Genomic DNA, 17,309 nt, shown 5'->3' on the forward strand with positions numbered 1-17,309 from the left:
ATTGGTAAGATCCCCCTGAGCCTTCTCTTCTCTTCTCCAGGCTGAACAACCTCAGCTCCTGCAGCCCTTCCCCATATGACAGAAGCTTCAACCCCTTTATTATCTTCCTTGCCCTTCACTGGACCCACTCCAGTGTGTCCATGTCTCTCTTTTACTGGGGAGCCCAGCACTGGACACAGCATGCCAGATATGTCTCACCAGGGCTGACTAGAAGGGAATAATCTGGTCATTTTTGAATGATTCAGTGTTTCTTTGGTTTTGCTAACCACTAGAATAACAGCAGCTGCTATGAACTCTCTATTGAACTAGGAAACTGCCTTCCCAATGCACACCTGAGCCAGAATTTTCAGGCCTTGACATTTTCATGTGAACACAGACTTGTTTCCTACAATGAACAGGAACACTTTCAAAAACTTTATCCCATCTTTATATTTTCTTCAAAATAAAAAGGCATTTGTATTCTTGAAAACAGTAACAGGTCCCATCACTTTTCTGATCAAGGCATATAAATAGAGTAAAACACACAGTTCTGGGATTTAAAAAGCTGAAAGCCTTTCCTAGGACTGATTTATAAAAAAGAACAGTCCCAGAATGAACGAACTCTGCCACAGGACAGGTCCCTCGGACATCTCGCAGTGACCTCAGATAGTCCATTTCTCTGTACGAGCTTCAATGCTTTTGACCAGGCCTTCTCCCAAAACCTCGAAGTCCTCCAGAATTGCCTCCACATTGGGAATGCAGACCAGCTCGTTGTTCAGCGTTGTCACCATCCTTCCTTTCATGCTGGAGACCTGCAGGACACACACAAACATTGCACAAACGGGAGCACCTGCTCAGAGCTGCTTCGCAACCTCTGCAAGCCCCAAATAGGAGAAGTAGATTGTTCTCGTGCCTCATCACATCGAGCCTCTGCCACACCACTACACCCTATTTTCTAAACTTCACTTCTCAACACCATCATCGCTCATTATTCGACCTAATAAAGAGTGGCCCTTCCAGCCCCTTTTAGGGTTTACCCTGGAGCCACAGTCCGAAGACCACAAGGAAGGAAGAGAAGCAATGGCCAGGAGCATGGTGGAGATGGGAAAAGAGTGTGCAGGAGGTGCATGGCAGAGCTTGTGTAAGCAGAGCAGATGGGGTATGCAAAAAGGACCACACCATGACCCTGAGTAAGAGCTGCCTGGGCTCTGCTCTGCTCTTTGTTGGGTGTCAAGACCTTGAGTGGGAACAGATCCTTGGCTCCACCAGTAAAAAAACCCTCATGTTTAATCAAGCCACATTCAGTTCAGATGCATCTCCTCTCATTTCACCACTGTGAATAACTGGGTTTCACAACTGCAGCTAGGCTGAATGGCCAATGCCCTCTGGCCATGAAGAGAGGGGAGATAAATCACGCAGAGACTGACAGCAGAAGAGCCTGGGCTGCCAACTCTGAGCCATGAGTCACTGGTTTCTTTGCGTCTTTTCTTTCATAGAAAGCAGCATGAATCATTCCAGCATGCCTCACACCTAGCTTAACCACCCTCTAGAGTTTGCCAACCCACACAATATAGCTGGAAAATATCTCTGTACATCAACAGGACTTGGGCACTATGAACCTAGGCTTGCCACCTCAGCTTCTTGCAGGTTGGGTATTTCTGGGTAAGCCAGCCAAAGCCACAAGAATGGGACAGCCTGCTGCACACACCAAATGTCTTTGGCAAACGAGGCATCACCCATCTCCCAGGAGGGGACCAGAGAACAGCACCTGGGACAGAGAGCACCATTCTGATGCATGATCATGGTGCTGGGGCTTGTCCAGGGACACACGTTCCCTTCTCAGCTCTGCTGATGACTAGGGGCACTGTGGCCACAGCCCTGTCTCAGTTTCACCCTTTCTAAGAAGGGACAGAAGTATGAGCACCATTTCTCAAAGGGCTTTGGGGCTGATGAGTTAGACAAAGCAATTACAATGCTGAAAAGAAGCCCTCCAAGCTTTCAGGGCATAAAGGTAACATGACGCTTAAAGTATAGTCAAGAACTCACCTTAAAAGGCTGAGGCTGAAAGCTCAAAGGTTTCCACAAAACTGCAATCACTTCCCCACCATGCTTGTCATAGAAGAACAAGGCGAGATCACTGAAGGCGTCCTGGGTAGAAAACAGAGGTTGTGCCAGACATCCCACAGCAAGAGCCTGTCCCTGATTCAGTCTCCTTACACAGGAACACACAGTAGCTCCACACCAGCCAGCACCAAAGCTGCAACTCTTCCAGTGGATTCCCAACAAGGAAAGCAACTGGCAGCCCATGGACAAGCCCTAGGTGCCTCCTACTGCCTCTTTTCCCCCAGCCTTGACGGATACAGTGCACTGCCTCCAGGTTTTGCATGCAGACCTCATTGCTACCTCTTGCCATCCCAGAGACCAGAAACATGATCCACCACCTCCCACAGGCTTGCAAGAGCACTCAGAAATCAGCATCCAGCTTTAGGACGTTGGACCCCTTAGGTAACAACCCACTCAGTGTTCCTCACCATGGTCCCCATCAGCTGGATCTGGCACTACCAAGCTGTCTTATCCTAGTGTCCAACAGCCATATCCAAGATTTCACAGTGCATCAGATGCAAGAGTCGGGCCCTGCCCAGCAGGCAATCCTGCCACAATACATTTCACTACGTGGCAGCAAAGACCAATCCCAGTCAAGGATCTTTCACTGGAGGCCAGCACTGCAATCTGTGCAACAAAGGTATCAAAGCTCCTTCTTCCCCCAGGACAAACCCCACCTGTGCTGTCAGCACACAGTGTCCCAAAAGGAAACGTAACAGCAGAAAATTTAAGTAACACAAAGTCCTGTGAGGTGCAAACAGATGAAATGCTCAATGGAGGCACTGCAGGAATCTGCTCTCCTTGCTCCCATGTTTCAGCAGCTGTGTCAATGAGTAGCTCCTTTGGTGGTGCTGGGCAGGAGAGCTCAGAAAGAGATCTTGCATAAAGAGATGACTGAAGTCCACAGTCTGGTTTCCCCCAAGCCCACGCAAGCTGGATTCCCAGCACCGCAAGAAGGCAGGGGATGAGCGTTGCAGCAGAAGTAAACAACACTGGGTGCAAGCAACTTTTCGAACCCAAAAGTCTGGCCCTACAGCTCAGCACCCAACACGCTGGTACCTGGAGATATGCATCCCGAGCGTAGCTGACCAAGACAGCCAAGAAGCTGCTCCCTGACACTCATTCATCTTGGTGGGGGTTAACGTCAGGCAATGGCACATGTTTACTAGGCAGAGCAAACAGCCTCCAGCATCAGTACAGGACAAGTTTCTGCACATGGCCTCACCAGCTTTGGAGCAACCTACTGCAAGAAATATAGACCCTCTGCTCCCTCTTCATCCTTCTCCTCCATCCCCTTAGTTTCCCCAGCTGCAACTCAGCCATGCTCTTACAAAGAGAAGTCTCTGTTGGCATCATTGTATCATGAGGTTTTCATGAGGATGTGCATGAAAAAAAACTAACATCAAAGGCAAGCTTGGAAGGGGCCTTGTATGGACATACCAGGATTGCAGTAGGAGGAAAAAAACATGGATTGGGTTGGTATTACCAGTGATCCCAAAGGGTGGGGTGGCATTTTAAGAATAAAGACCTGATAAGCAGGGAGGGGTGGTGTTGTCTGCAACCTTCAGAGCCAGATTTATGAGTTTGGACTTGGAAGTATCACAAACAGATTAGGCCATCAAGCTGGGAAGATCTTGGGACCTGCCAGCTCATCCCACTTCATGGGATCTTCATGGGGGCAAGGCTGGTCAAGGCATTAGCTCGCCAAACTGGCTAGAAAAACCACTGTCTAAAAATACATTGAGAAAGAGGCAACCCGCCCTGGCATTTCTCAGTTGAGAGTGACGGGTTACGCTCAGAGCCCAGTCAACAGGGAATACTCCTCCTTTTGCCGAAAGGCAAACAGCGGGAGGGAGGGAAAGCTCAATGAAGGGCAAGAAGCACGCTGACCGCCAACGTGCAGCTTTCCGAAGCAGCGGGGAGCAGAGCATGTGAGAACCTGAAAAAGCCCCGCTACTCTACAGGGCGAGGTCTTGAGCGCTACGCAAGGCTCCCTACAAGAAAGGTATTTTTTACAGGCATGTCTTGCTGGACAGGAGCCAGGAGCATTTGCAGGGAAGGAGTCCTCTCAGGCACAGCTCATTTCCCAATAAAACCACTGCTCGGCCTGACACCCAGCACCTTTTATCCAGACAGTGGAGAGCAGAGGGCAGATGTTAAAAGGATGGCATCCAGTTCAAAATCCCAGCAAAGGGCAAGCTTCTGCACTTGCACTGCTCCCAGCGTTGTCCACGTGACAGTGCTTCAGGCCAGCTCCACTGAGCTGCAGAGATGCACATTCAACTCTTGGGAAACTGCAGCATTAAAAGGGTCTGGTGTATTAGTCACCACACTTCTGTTTGTACAGAGGCTTGGGGAGTAAAAGCAAACAGAGTTCACCTCCCTTTCCACATCCCATGCTCCATGCCCAGTGCCACTGGGCTTGCCTGAACCTGCAAACACCTTCGTCAAGGGAAAGTTTAAAAGAAAAAGGAGAAAAGACAGGGAGTACATTTGAACCTCTACTCCCTTCTTGAGCTGCTGTTATCTTTGGTTGCAATTCAGCTTTAAAGGCCCAGGGAAAGCTCTCCCTGATCAGGAGGATCCCTGCCATCAGCAAAACTTACAGCTGCTTCGCATCTTGCAGAGGCACAGGGGGCCTGCAAGCTCAGGGCTGTGATTCAGAGGAGCCTAATAGTCCGGGGAAGGGGTACGTGGCACCTGGAAGAAGATTAGCCCAAGGTCTGTAAAGAGCCATCTGGGTTGTTCGAATGAAAGGATGGGGAAAGGTGGTGAGTAGAACAATACCCTGATCTAAAATGGGATTACTGGATTAAGCAGCTCAGGCTGAAGCATGGATTTTGCAATGAGGTAAACACTCATTGCTAGTTAAGCAACTACATTGTTGTTGTTTAGGGGTGGGCTTTTTTGGCCTAACCCTTTATCCACCCATTTTTTCACAGCTCCTACTTATACGCAGAGATCAGGCTCATTGCATCATAATTGCATTTCCAGCTGCTGGAAAAAGATGAGCCGTTTGGGGAGGCCTCCGCACCCAAAATGTGCCTACCAGCTCTTCCTGGTGTGATGGCAGTTCAAGTGGCAAATGCATCAATCAACATTTGCTCAGTGCTTAGAACATTTTAAGTGCTCTCAGCAAGGGATCTACCAGCATAAAACGCTATTAAAGCTACTTACTTCCAACAAACGACTACATTTGTAGTTAACACTTTAAGGTCCTTGTCATCCTACTGCGACCTGCCCTGGTGCTCACAGGTTATGTGATACAGACAGAGCCTTCCCCCACACCCAAACAGAGCAAGGAGCAGTGTCGAGAAAACCAGGCTGGGGTTAATTCTGTGTCAGAGGGGTTTTAAAAGAGAAATGAAACCTGGGTGTTAAGTTTGGGATTCACCTGGTAAAAGGTATTTCAAATGATCCAAACTTTTCCACCTCTTGAGTGCCTCATCGGAGCCACACGCACATCCTTGTCCTGGGGGTTTGGGGCAGCGGCAAAGAAGTAAGACAAGGAAAAAAGCCACCCATGTACTCCTGGCTGCATTAGAAAACATGTCTTGTCCACCAATCCACCAAACCATCTGAGATGAACGTCTTCAGTTGCTTCCTATGGGATGAATCCAAGGCAGACATCTAGGAAGGCATTACCAACACAGGAGAAACATAGCCACAGGTACCCTCTGAGCTCACCCAAGGAGCACGAGGGGCTGATACCTTGATAGGCACATGCATTCCTGTGTGCCTATGCACATGCATGTGCATCCACCCCCAACCCTGGGCACTACGCTAAGGGTCACATAGCTGCTCTGAAGCTGTAAGAGCAGGGAATTTCCTGCCACCTCTGCCCCTCCGAGGGCATAGGTCCAGACAGGAAGGTTTCCTCTGTGCTACAAGAGCCCATGGAGCTTTTTCAGTTCATCTCTGCCTGTCTGGAAGTCACCACAGGAGGAGTCAGGCCTGTCAGTCAAAACAGGAAGGGAGCAGTCTGACCTGAAAAGATTTCACCAGTTCCAGCTACCTCCCGTAACCACAGCTTATATATTGTAAGAGACTGAGAACTTTTAATATCATTAATTCCTTCCTAACATGCAGTAGCAAGATACACATTCCTACACCGTAGGAGGAAGAAAGGAATGGACTGTAAGTATTCCTGATAGGTCTTGTCTGAAGGTGCAAGAAATGCAAAACATTGTTTTAGAGGGAAGGATGTTTACAGTAAAGCAGGAAACATTTTCCTGCTCATCTGCACGGGAGAGATCTCCCATGTACATGATGGGCAGCCCCTCTGCCACAAGCTGTCTGATAGACATGTGTAGCCAGAGAAGGCTAAATCTCAGTGAAAGAGAGCGCTTTGCATTCACTGACCCACTGAGACCAAAGACCCAGTAAGAAATGTTAGGTCTTCTAACAGCCATTATAGACATGCAGATGGACATGGCACAGGCAGCTTCATCCGATTTTCCCCACCATGAGAGAACAGCTCTGGACCCTGGGGAGGTGACCAGAGCCTTTGGGCTTTGTGAGCTCCTGAATGCATGCAGATGGGCATGGCAAGTATATCCACAGGACTCACAGGCTGCGGGCAGAAAGATCATTCCTTGAGCTCAAGGACAGCCAAGCCACCCTGGAGTGAGAGCTGCGCAGGCTGAGCCTTCCCATACCACGTCCCCAGCAAACAGCTGGGGGTTCTGCAGTTCGACAGCCACCACGACACAGACCAGCAGTCACAACAAATGAGGCTTCCGTGGGATCTCTGAGACACTTAAACTTCATTTAGCCTTGCTGGAGAATACCCGCTGGGACCGGACCCAGGGTTTGCTCGCTGAGGTGCTCGAGACCGTAGGCACCAGGGAGGCTGGTGACGGGCTCCAGGGAAGCCCTCTCTGCAGGACGTCTGGCACCTGCTTTCCCTCAAAAGCGTCTGTCTGCAAAGCCTTCTCATCTGGACAGAAAAGGTCTGTTCTGGGAGTCTATCAGATCTGTCCTAGAATTGAAGAATTTGCCGTCTGAATCCCATGACCAGCCTTTCATCTCTATCCAGAGCCTCCGAGGCACCACAGCAACTCCATCAGACCAGCTCCTGCAGCACATCTCCTTGGAGCAGGAAAAATTAAAGCAGTCAGGACTCAACACCTCTCCTCCTTTCATTTTCTCCTCTGATTAGGCTCCTTGGGGAAGGCACGCAGCACTCCTTCAGCTCCAGAGCACTCCTGCCTTGGTAACCCCTTTGATTTGAGAGGAACAGGGACCTCTCAGGAGCAAACAGATTGGACAGGAGAAAAGTGAGTTCCCTAGTGTCCTTGGCCCAGTAACCAGGAAAGATGCTAAATCCCTGCCCCTCTCAACTCAATCAATATGCCTGGGCATTTAAATCCCTTTTTCACGTGGCAAGCTCAGAGAAGGGCAGATGTTTCTTTTCTGCCCATAGAAGAGAACAAAATCCCACAGCATCACTGCATGGCAGATGTTTCCCTTCATTGCTATAAACCCACCACGGCTGCCCTGCCAGCCTCGGCTACAACCCTGTTTGTTGCTCAATTCTGTGGTTTGTACTATTAAGGGAGAGCAAATTACTCTGCGTCAAAGCCAGCCAGTTCTGTACCCAAGTGCCTTCTCATCCAAAATCTCTTGTAAGGATTCACTGCTGTCACCACACTCCTTTCCAGCACCAACTTCTTGCTGCGTTTGGATCACCCCTGGGGCTCCCAGCCTTCAGGATGAGGATGAGCTGAACACTGCTTTGAGAAGCAGAAGCCAGGAAAGAAGAAATGCAAAGGTGCTGAAGAGGCTACCAATCAAAGCCAGGTCAAAGCACAAAGCTGATGCACAGGTCTTGCCTTCAAGCAACAACACTGGTACACTGAGACACGAAGCTGGATGATTTCTGATGGGGTAGTTTCAACGGACAGTATGCATCACCTGCTTGCTGGTGACCCTGCAGTGAAAAGTCAGCTTTTGAGGCCCTCCAACACAGAGGTGGATGTGGCTGAGTTACTGGAGAGCACGTGCAGCATCACCTCTCTGATTTTTCCAGAAGAAACACCTGTTTGCCCAGAAAGAGATATTCATCAGCCTCTTCAGGTCTGCCTGCTACTGATCTGGAAGCTACAAGAGCCAAGTGAACTGGTACTGCAAGATACCTCCAATACGACAGCCACAAGGGAACACAGCCATACCTATCTCAGAGCCTTCAAGAGGAAGAAAAGCCCCCCAGCCAGGGCTGCCGAGGCAGATTTCAAGCTCTCTACCCCATAGTTCGCTCTTTGGAGAAACCTGTGACCAGTTCCTGCTCTGTTCCTCCCAAGCACCCTCGGGCCAAAGAATGAGAGGCACTAAGCAAACGCAACACTGCTTCCAGTGAGGCAATGCAACCTTTGCTCATATCCATGTTTCTTCACTGGGATGTTAGTATATTGGATTTAGGACCAGCTGCAATCTGTAACCCAACCAAACCCTATTCAGAGTCTACTATTACCTGTACTACAGAAAACAGACAGTAAAAATTCAGTTTGGATGTCATAATTAAGTCATAATTGGATCCATTAAGTCATAATTGCTTAAAGGATAATGAAAGCTGCTTTCCAGAGAAGTCTCTTCTGCACCTTTCACTTCTGGAGCCATTTGCTGACACTGAGTTGACTAGAAGTACAAAAAAGTCCTATAAACTGCAACACACCCCAATAAGTTTCCTGATTGAGTGCCTTGATACACAGCATGATTTGCTGCAAGCCTGTTAACAGCCTCACCAAGGAGCCTGCTCTCCTCATCGGCTCCCCCCCCCCACCACCAACAGCCTCCAGTTCCTCTTTGAGCACAAAGTCAGCCTCCTGCCACATCTCCGTGAGAGCCACTTAGCCCCGACCCCTCCAGAGACGCAGAGGCTCTGGCCACGTGCATGCAGGCACCTCCAGAGCCTTGGCAGCTGCTGATAGGCTCCATTCAACTCTAACCCCCTCTTCCAGCATGGCATGGAGAGAGATTTCAGGCTTAAGAAACTCCATTTCATACCCAGATCTATGCTTCTTGGTTGAGGTTTCATGGTGGCAGGTGAAATCCTCATCATACAGGGAACAGAAGAGAGAGGCCAGTCTTGATATTCCTCCCCACATCCAGATGCCAGATAAGAGTGAAATAGTGAACAATTCCCAGTTGCTGTGCTTCCTGCTCCCTTTTAAAAGTCTCGTGCAGGATGCTTCTCCACCTCCTTCTTGCATATCCTGGACCCCCAGAAACCCCCCAAATACTCTCTGCAATGTGTCCTGCAGGACATCCAGTTTCAAAACCACCTTCCTGCTTGAAGACAGGAGAGCACTAAGCACCTTCTCTCCCCGCTCTTCTCCTCCATGACTCTCCAGCTAAACAAGCAGTGCTACTTGCAGGGAAATTGTGGGACAATTTGAGGTCTTCCTCAATTTAAAGAGTTCTTGCATGCATCCCTGTCTCTCATTAGGAAACCAGCTAGTAAATAATAGAGCAGAACAGTTTTGTACAAGTGGTGTTTAATCCAAGAAATGCTTGTGATGATGGGTTTAATGCTTATATGTCCCCCCCCCCCCCCCAACTGTCCCAACCTGCTGCGGGTAACAGAAGGACTGAGCTTGCACGTTGCTAGACCTGGCAGCTCCACTGAAGCCACAGCAGATACCCATAGACCGGGCAGAGATCTGTACAAAATGCAGCTGGCAGGCAGCGGGGCTGTGCCTAGGGTTCAGGAAACCTTCAGAGAAACCCTTCCAAGTTTTCTTTGGCCACCTCCTAAGCTACCTGGGTTAAAGTGAAAGGGGAGCCTGAACCTAAAGGGCCCAGCATCTTCCAGCCTGAACTGGAGTTTTAATTCAGGCACCTCTGCAATTCCTTCTATGGACCTGGAGGTAAGATCTGGCCCTTTCTGCTGTCCCTCCTTGCAGCTGCCACCACCACTGAGCCTGGCGGCAGCAGCGCCAAAATGCTCGGTGGCTGTGCAGGATTAGCCAACTTGGGGACCAGCAAATGCTAAACCCTGCAGAGCCTGCAGGAGGCAGCGCAGGAAGAGAAGAGATGCTACCCAAAAACTGTTTTTCTTTTGTGGGCACACCTCCTTCCCCAACGCAAGCTTGGAGAGAAGCTGATACCAAATCTTCAGGCAAGAGAAGCGTACAGGAAGGTGGACAAAACCCTCCTGGCATGTTGGTCAGGAGAAGGGCAAGAGGAAAACCCTCTGACCTGCAATGCTGCCCAGGAGGGCCGGGAGGGCCACAGCCAGGAGCTGCCAGAGCACAGCTAAAGCTGAAGCCCCTCCAGCTCCAGCTCTGCCTTCCAGCAAGCTGCCACTAGCACAGCCCGGCTGCCGCAGGGACCTGAAGAGCCTGCTGCAACAAGGGAAATCCCAGTCAGATATTAGGAAACAAATGTTCACCATGGTGGCCAAACATTGGGACAGGGAGGTGGGAAATCTCCACCCCTGGACACAGTCAGCATTCAACAGGACTGGGCTCTGCACAGCCTGCTGTAACATCAAAGCAGGCTCTGCCCTGAGTGGGGAACGGGGCCAGACACCTCCGCAGCACCCCTCCTGCCGAAGCCAGCCTACAATTCCTACAGCAGTTCTGACACTGCTCACAGCACTTCTGTGGGTAAGGGATGACTGCACACTAACATTTACTCAGCTACTGCACGCAAAGCTGGGAAGGGCCAAAGAGGCAGAGGCTGAACACCTGCGAAGCGTTGGCTGTCCAGATCCAGTGTGGATCACTGCTGCCACCCAGCATCTTGCATATTTCCCCAGCTTGCTGAGGCTTTGGCATGGCTACACAGTAGAAAAGCACTGGGTTGGTAACTTTGGATACTGATGTTCTCCATATACCCACATTACCAACTTCCTCTGCCATCATGCATATAACCAGCCCCAGAGAAACCATCCTGTGACCAATATTCAGCATCTACGGCTCATGCAACGATTGGCCTAACAGCAGGAGCCCTATGGGTACCATGCCATGGATTCCTGTACATCCCCCCAGAAAATACGGGTAGCTACTGTCCATCATGCACCCCAGTTGGTGCAAGAAGTCACAAAAAGTCAATTAACAGACTAGAGACAAATGGCTTAAAGATACTTTTGCACTGAAATATCGTATTCTTCATCAAAAGCTCCAGGTGCTTTGTATCTGAGGTCATTCTCACATCAGCAGCACTCCCATTTCCATGGAATGGGTGATTCATTCACCAGGTCTTCTGCTGAAGAAGCGATTTCAGATGCACACAAAGACCATGACATGCAAAATACATAAAGATGTCACCAACTAGGTCCTGCAGCGGCAGGCAACTAATGACCTGAATGCCAGAAGGCAGCTCCCCCTTAGGCAGGTAGCCCCCTATGCCTCCCCAAAGGGCTGTGCTTACTCTCAGCTCCTGGAGGTAACACTGTACAGGGTCATAATCCACCACAGGAAAGAGGATCTTCACTGCAGTGCTGTTCTTCACCACGCCCCGGGAAAACGACTTTAGTGGCCGGTCCACGCTCTCTAGATGCCGAGGAATCTGGTTTGGATTCAGGTGGATTAGGACGTCGTAAAAGTCCAAAGGAGGGCGGAAGACCATCTGCAGGGAGAAGAGACCAGTGCTACTCAATATAGGACACAGGCGAGCAGAAGAGATGAGAGAGGTTTCCCAAGTCCTCGCTTGCATTTTATTCCCTTTTTAGAAAGCAGTAAACCAAAGCCAAACTTTTTGTGAGATTAAGTTTGCCAAAACATCCACAGAAAAAACACAGCTGTGGTGGAGCCACGGGGAGCTCCAGCCAGTACTGGCCACCCAATTCCCTCTGGGCTGAGGCACGTTCCCATTCCAGCATGGGCTCTGCTCACATCAGAAGGATGTGACCCTCACTCCCCTATACCCCATGCTAGTGCTGTAACCAGGACTCTTGTCGAGAGCAAGGTGGTTCCCCCATGGCCATCTTCTGGCAGATGGGCTAAATGTTCTCTGAACCCCCAAAGTGCACCAGGAAGGACACACTCGATTGCCACAGCCCAACTGTACAGCAAGCTCAACCCTTAGAGAAGGGAGATGCTCCCTACCCACATCAGACATCTAGCCAGAAGGACTACACTCTTTATGTTATTGGTTTCCCAGATCAGCAGAAAAATCTAACCGCTGTCCCCAGGACTTGGGGACAGTCCCTGGAGAAGAGCTTCCCACGGGGCCAATGTGGTCCTCTCCAGCCCTGACCAGAGACCCCAGAAAGCCCACCTGAGCGCACGACAGTGGGGTGGGCAGTCGAGAGAGGGACAGACGGTGAGCTGAGACAGGCAACCGCACCACATGTGGCAGAGTCTCAGAACAAAGAGGGGAGTCAAGAAGCTAACAGGAGACAAACGACACCCAGGGGACATGAGGAGCTCTGTAATAACAGGACAGTCCCATCTGTCCAACAGGAGTTGCCCCAGAGGGCAGCAGCATCTTCCATTAAGCAGACAGAGGATGAGAGCAAGCCCCATTAATGGAGGGGAGCAATCCCAACCACATAAATATTTGGACAGGCAGGATCTGGCACAGTGGGTACAGTTGTATTAAAATGGAAAAAAAATTAAAACTATGTGTATGTTTTTGTGGAATAAATGATGCAGGGACATGAACAGAGGCGTGGGACACTGCCCAACTTGGTGCTGGCAGAAAACCCACTGCTCGGAGCTATTTTATAGCCAGGCTGGGGAGAACACACATGAAGAACACCAGTGACCAGCACTGAGTCCCAGCTCTGGTCCACAGAGACCCCCTTTCCCACCCAGCTGACCAAGTCCATGGCTTATTGTATCCCCCTGGGGGCAAAGAAACAGACCTCACAAACCCATGTCTGCATCTGCATGAGAGCAGGCACATCCCCAAGCGACTCAAATGCAGACAAAAAAAACTTGGAGCACTCTCTTAGATACATGGGAAGAGGAGGCAACTCCAAGTTGCACTGGAAAGACTCTTTCCTCCTCCCGTCCCCACGCTTTGCTTAAACAGATTAGCAGCCCTGGAAACAGCATCCCATGTTTATCCCTAAGGAATGATGCAGGCCTGGGAGGATGCTGGTACAGACCAGAGGGACACCCTGGAGATGACAAAGGATCCTGCTGCAATGGCCAAGGGGAGGGGAGGGGGAAGGAGGACCAAGGAGCCTGAGTCGAGGAGTTGGGAGGATGCTGGACAGGTGGCAGCTTGTTTCAGGAGCTAACCACCCTCCAGTACACACGGCACCTCTTGGGTTTCAGACTTGGGTCCACACTGCAACTGTGGCACACCAGGCACATCTCACGTGTACAGCATCTCACCCCTTCGTAGCCCAGTTAGCACACACTGCTCCCACCTCAAGTAGATCTCACCCCTGTAATACTTCCAGCGCAAAACACAGCAGAACTGAAAGCAAGGTCGGTAAATCCTTTTTATATTGCCTAGGCAGGAAAAAAAAAAACCACTCTGTGTGGGTTTTTTTCTAAGGTGAATCTGTCATATCTAACCACTGTTTGGCTTTTTGAGTCCTCTCAGCTTCAATTGCCTAAGTCACTACTCGGTATACCAACAAGCTCCCTCCAAAACACACGTATCTCCCTTCAAAGGGCAAATAACTGTCTGCATCTCGCAGGTCCATTTGAGTAATGGATGTTTTAACTTAAAAGAGAAAATGAAGAGGGTTAAACTACATATGGCCTTGCTCCTCTGCTCAAACCAAAATCACATCTTCCTAAAGTGCCTGTTAGCGTCCTGCCAAAACCACCACCACCCTGGGCTTGGTTAGACTCAAGCACACAAGCCAGATTTGCACAGCTACACCAAGACAGAGTCTCCCAGAGGCACCATGTGCTCCAGCCACGGACATGCAACCAATTCTGCAGGGGAACATTGCAGGTTTGCTTGTGCCCCAAGAAAACCAGAGAATACAAAATAAATTTTCCCCAGTCAATGATATTTCATCCCAAGTTGCTATCCAGAGCTGGGTCCCCCAGGAGCCAGGTGGCACAGCGGGGCACCAGCCTCCCAGCTCCCATCCTTGCTGCTCTTCATCCTGGGGCAACCACACGTGGCCACAGCCTGAATCCTACTAACACATCCCAGCAATCATCACTGAAGACCAGTATGCTTAGCCAGAGCCTGAAAATCCTTGTGCTGGCACTCCAAGGGGTTACCTTTACATCCTGGCTGTTGAGCGGGTCCATGAGCTGCTCCTCCAGGGCACGGAGAGACTCTGAGGCCAGCACAAGAAGGCGCTGCAGGATCTGCGGAGGGAAGAAAGCCAGAGGGTGAAACTCGGCAGTCCTGGATGTAGCAGGGACCCCGCTCACTCACAGGGCCATTGGAGCTGGCTCCAGCACTGGGAGCAAGGAACTGCCCCAAGCCAGCAGCCACCATGGGGCAAGGACAGAGGGCCCAGCACACCTGCGCTGAGGGTCGCTCTTGGGTCCACATGGAGCTCCACTGGTCTTTGGGGGTGGCGATGAACATGATGGGGAGACGAGACCGAGCAGCCACAAACTTGTTCTTGATCTCTGTGAGGTCAGCATCTGGTGAGGGCAAGCAGATGGGTGAGATGTTCTGCCCCATCCACAGCCCTCCAGCCCTCTCGCCCATGTGCTGCAGCCCAGAAAAGGGCAGTACAACAGGCTTTATCCTCTCCCACCCTTTGATCCCACAGTCCACGTGCAACCAGAGCTCCATCGCCGTGGGCTTGCTCTGCTCTCACGCTTCCCTCAGCATCCACCTGCAGGAAGTTTTGGAGACAGGATGCAGGGCTAGGTGGACCTTTGCTCTAAACCCAGCCAGGCAGGCCCAGACATGGCTCAAGACACGGCAGGCACCGGGACTGACACGGGCTGGGAACTCACATTATAAGCTAACAAGAGTTTGTACCCAAAGAGTTTTCTACTTCCCACACACACACCCCTCTCAAGTGAGGAAAAAAAATAGCTCTTTGGCCAAAAACACTTCCCATTTGGTTCATTAAAAAAAGCTGGAGGGTAGAAAAATATCAGTTTCCAAAACCCTACTGTCTCTCTCAAAAAAAGAGTAAGTTGAGGGAGTGCTGAAACCCACAGAAACAGCTGCTCCCTCCTGCATTGCACACACCACTACCAAGCAGCTTTACCTTTTCTTATAAATCAGCTTTAAAAGCTGGGTGTAGCAATCTCCCCGACCCCACCACCACCCAAAGCCAATGCAATCCCATAGTCTTTTCTGGCTCCTGGGCAAAGACAGCACGTACCCGAAAGATAATCAACAGACAAAACACAAGGAAGAGGGCAGGACGGCAGGTCCATTTGGATGTGTCAACATGCTCCTTCGGAAACCAGGGACCTTTACCAGGAAATTCTCAATGCTCAGGAGGTAACAAAACCTGGAGGATTGCAGCCCTTTTCCCTTGCAGGTTTTGAAATCAGGGACTAGTAGGATCATCCCCGGGATGAGTGGTGCAGCAGTGCTCTCAAAGCAGACACAGCGCAGGAGGCTTTGAAGCTTCCCATTCAAGAGCCCGACTGCTCTCCCAGCACAACTGAAGGTTTGGCCCCCAAGAGCCAGGGCAAAGCCTCAAGCAAAAATGATGGCTACGAAGGAGCAGAGGGCTTCAAAAGCATGGCAGGACAGGACTACAGGAGGGGAAAATCTCCTTGCCCACAGGAGAAGCCATGGCACCTTCATGTATCTAAGACCCCTGGAGCCAGGCGCTGACCAAGGAGGACTGAAAACCCTCACGCTGCAGCTCTCCTGCATGCTGCCTGCTCACCTGTGAGGCCAGCGTTCAGGTTGACGATCAGTGGGTTGTTCTTCCAGTCGAAGGTTGCCAGCAGGTCGAGGAAGCGCAGGAACCCCACCTGGGGAGAGCTGCAGGCGAGACAAAACAGTTCAACACCAGCATTTGCTCCCTTGGCAGCAAGAGGGGCTCAGGGGTGACTTAGCGATGCCCAGCACACGCAGCCCAAGAAGGGATGTCCATGGTGGGAGAGGGAAGTACAGAATAAGCATGAGGCGCTTCCCCTTCTCTGAATCCCTGGGGAAAGTCTTTCTCCCTTGTTCCTCCCTCCCCAAGTAAAAGAAACCAGCAAAAAGTGAAACACTGCCCCCAGTCGCCCTATCTCCCACCACTCCCCCGACCTGGACTCCCAGGGTTAGAGCAAGAGGGAGGTGGAGAGAGGGCTGCTCCAATATCCAGTGCAGCTCTGAACAATGCCAGCCAAGCTCCCAGTGTGCCTCTTCCCCTGTGACACTACATGTGCATGAAGCCAGTCAGCTGGGACGATGGGGCTCCTGCTAGCAGGGTATTTTAGGAGACAGAAAAACATTCGAGGCATCAGCCTGTTACTCCTTGCTCCTTTGACGACGGAAACCAGACCCCAAGTGCAGGGCAGAATAACCTTTTGGCTTCACACGGAGCAAAAACACTCCCTTAACTTCATTTCACTCCCTCTGGGAACTTCATTTCACTCCCTCTGGGAACTTCATTTCACTCCCTCTGGGCCGCATCCCGTCCACCTGACAGGGGCCAGCAAGCAACTGGCCCCATGGGGTTATTTACCAACATGCTACTCCAATTCAGCTTTCAGTGGCTGACCTCTCACTGTTCCCTTGGGAATCCTCTCTAGGAAGAAGGGAGGCTGCACCACCGTAACATCCCTCCGAGGGAACTCAGGAGCCCCAGCGTGCTGGTAGCCACAATGCAGCCCTTACCCCTGCTTCTCCTGGCCATCCCCCGCAGGACAAGGGGCCCCACCAGTCCTCAAGAAGGCACAAGACACCCCGTGGTTGTGCCACCAGCACCCAGAAGCCATGAAGACGCTTGCTCCCATCCCTACCTCCTTCCCCCCCTCAGCGCACTGGGCGGGGGAAGCCACAGCCCTGCAGCATGGAGCATCTCCATCTCCTCTGGCCAGCCGCTGTCAACAGGGCTTAGGACAGCATTTTGGCAGCACAGGGGCCTCATGCTCACTGCTGTGCACCCTCCCAGCACCTCCTGCCCTAGCAGCATCCCATCCCTCCTCTATCCCAGGTAAGGAAAAAGGCACTAAATCCCCATCAGGCCAGCCTGGGCTCCTCATCCTCACCTGGGCGGCGTGAAGGGGGCTGGGTGCAGGAAGAGAAATGCCACAAGGAGGTCCACACACTCCTCAGAGATGTTGTCACTCAGGAGCTGGGCGCTGACCCAGCGCTTGGCCAGCCGGCAAGTGCTGCCAAAGGCAGGGTGCTGCTGCTGGAGCCTGTGAGGAGGGGACCGAGCCCCT

The 17,309-nt window shown here is 51.2% G+C and overlaps 1 protein-coding gene across 1 annotated transcript in view; it reads right to left on the minus strand.

The window, feature by feature from the left end:
- Window positions 1–404: 404 nt before the first annotated feature.
- NOL6 (nucleolar protein 6 (RNA-associated)) overlaps window positions 405–17,309 on the minus strand; it is a 30,875-nt gene continuing 13,970 nt past the window's right edge. The window contains exons 19-25 of the mRNA XM_009331561.1: window positions 17,133–17,285; window positions 15,818–15,915; window positions 14,476–14,600; window positions 14,226–14,315; window positions 11,458–11,655; window positions 2,026–2,127; window positions 405–791 (exon numbers count right to left, since the gene is read on the minus strand). Coding sequence (XP_009329836.1) covers window positions 642–791; window positions 2,026–2,127; window positions 11,458–11,655; window positions 14,226–14,315; window positions 14,476–14,600; window positions 15,818–15,915; window positions 17,133–17,285 — 916 coding nt within the window. The 3' untranslated portion in view covers window positions 405–641. The remainder of the gene's footprint in view (window positions 792–2,025; window positions 2,128–11,457; window positions 11,656–14,225; window positions 14,316–14,475; window positions 14,601–15,817; window positions 15,916–17,132; window positions 17,286–17,309) is intronic.

The sequence above is a fragment of the Pygoscelis adeliae genome, unplaced genomic scaffold (genome assembly GCF_000699105.1).
Source record: "Pygoscelis adeliae isolate BGI_AS28 unplaced genomic scaffold, ASM69910v1 Scaffold68, whole genome shotgun sequence".
NCBI lineage: Eukaryota > Metazoa > Chordata > Aves > Sphenisciformes > Spheniscidae > Pygoscelis > Pygoscelis adeliae.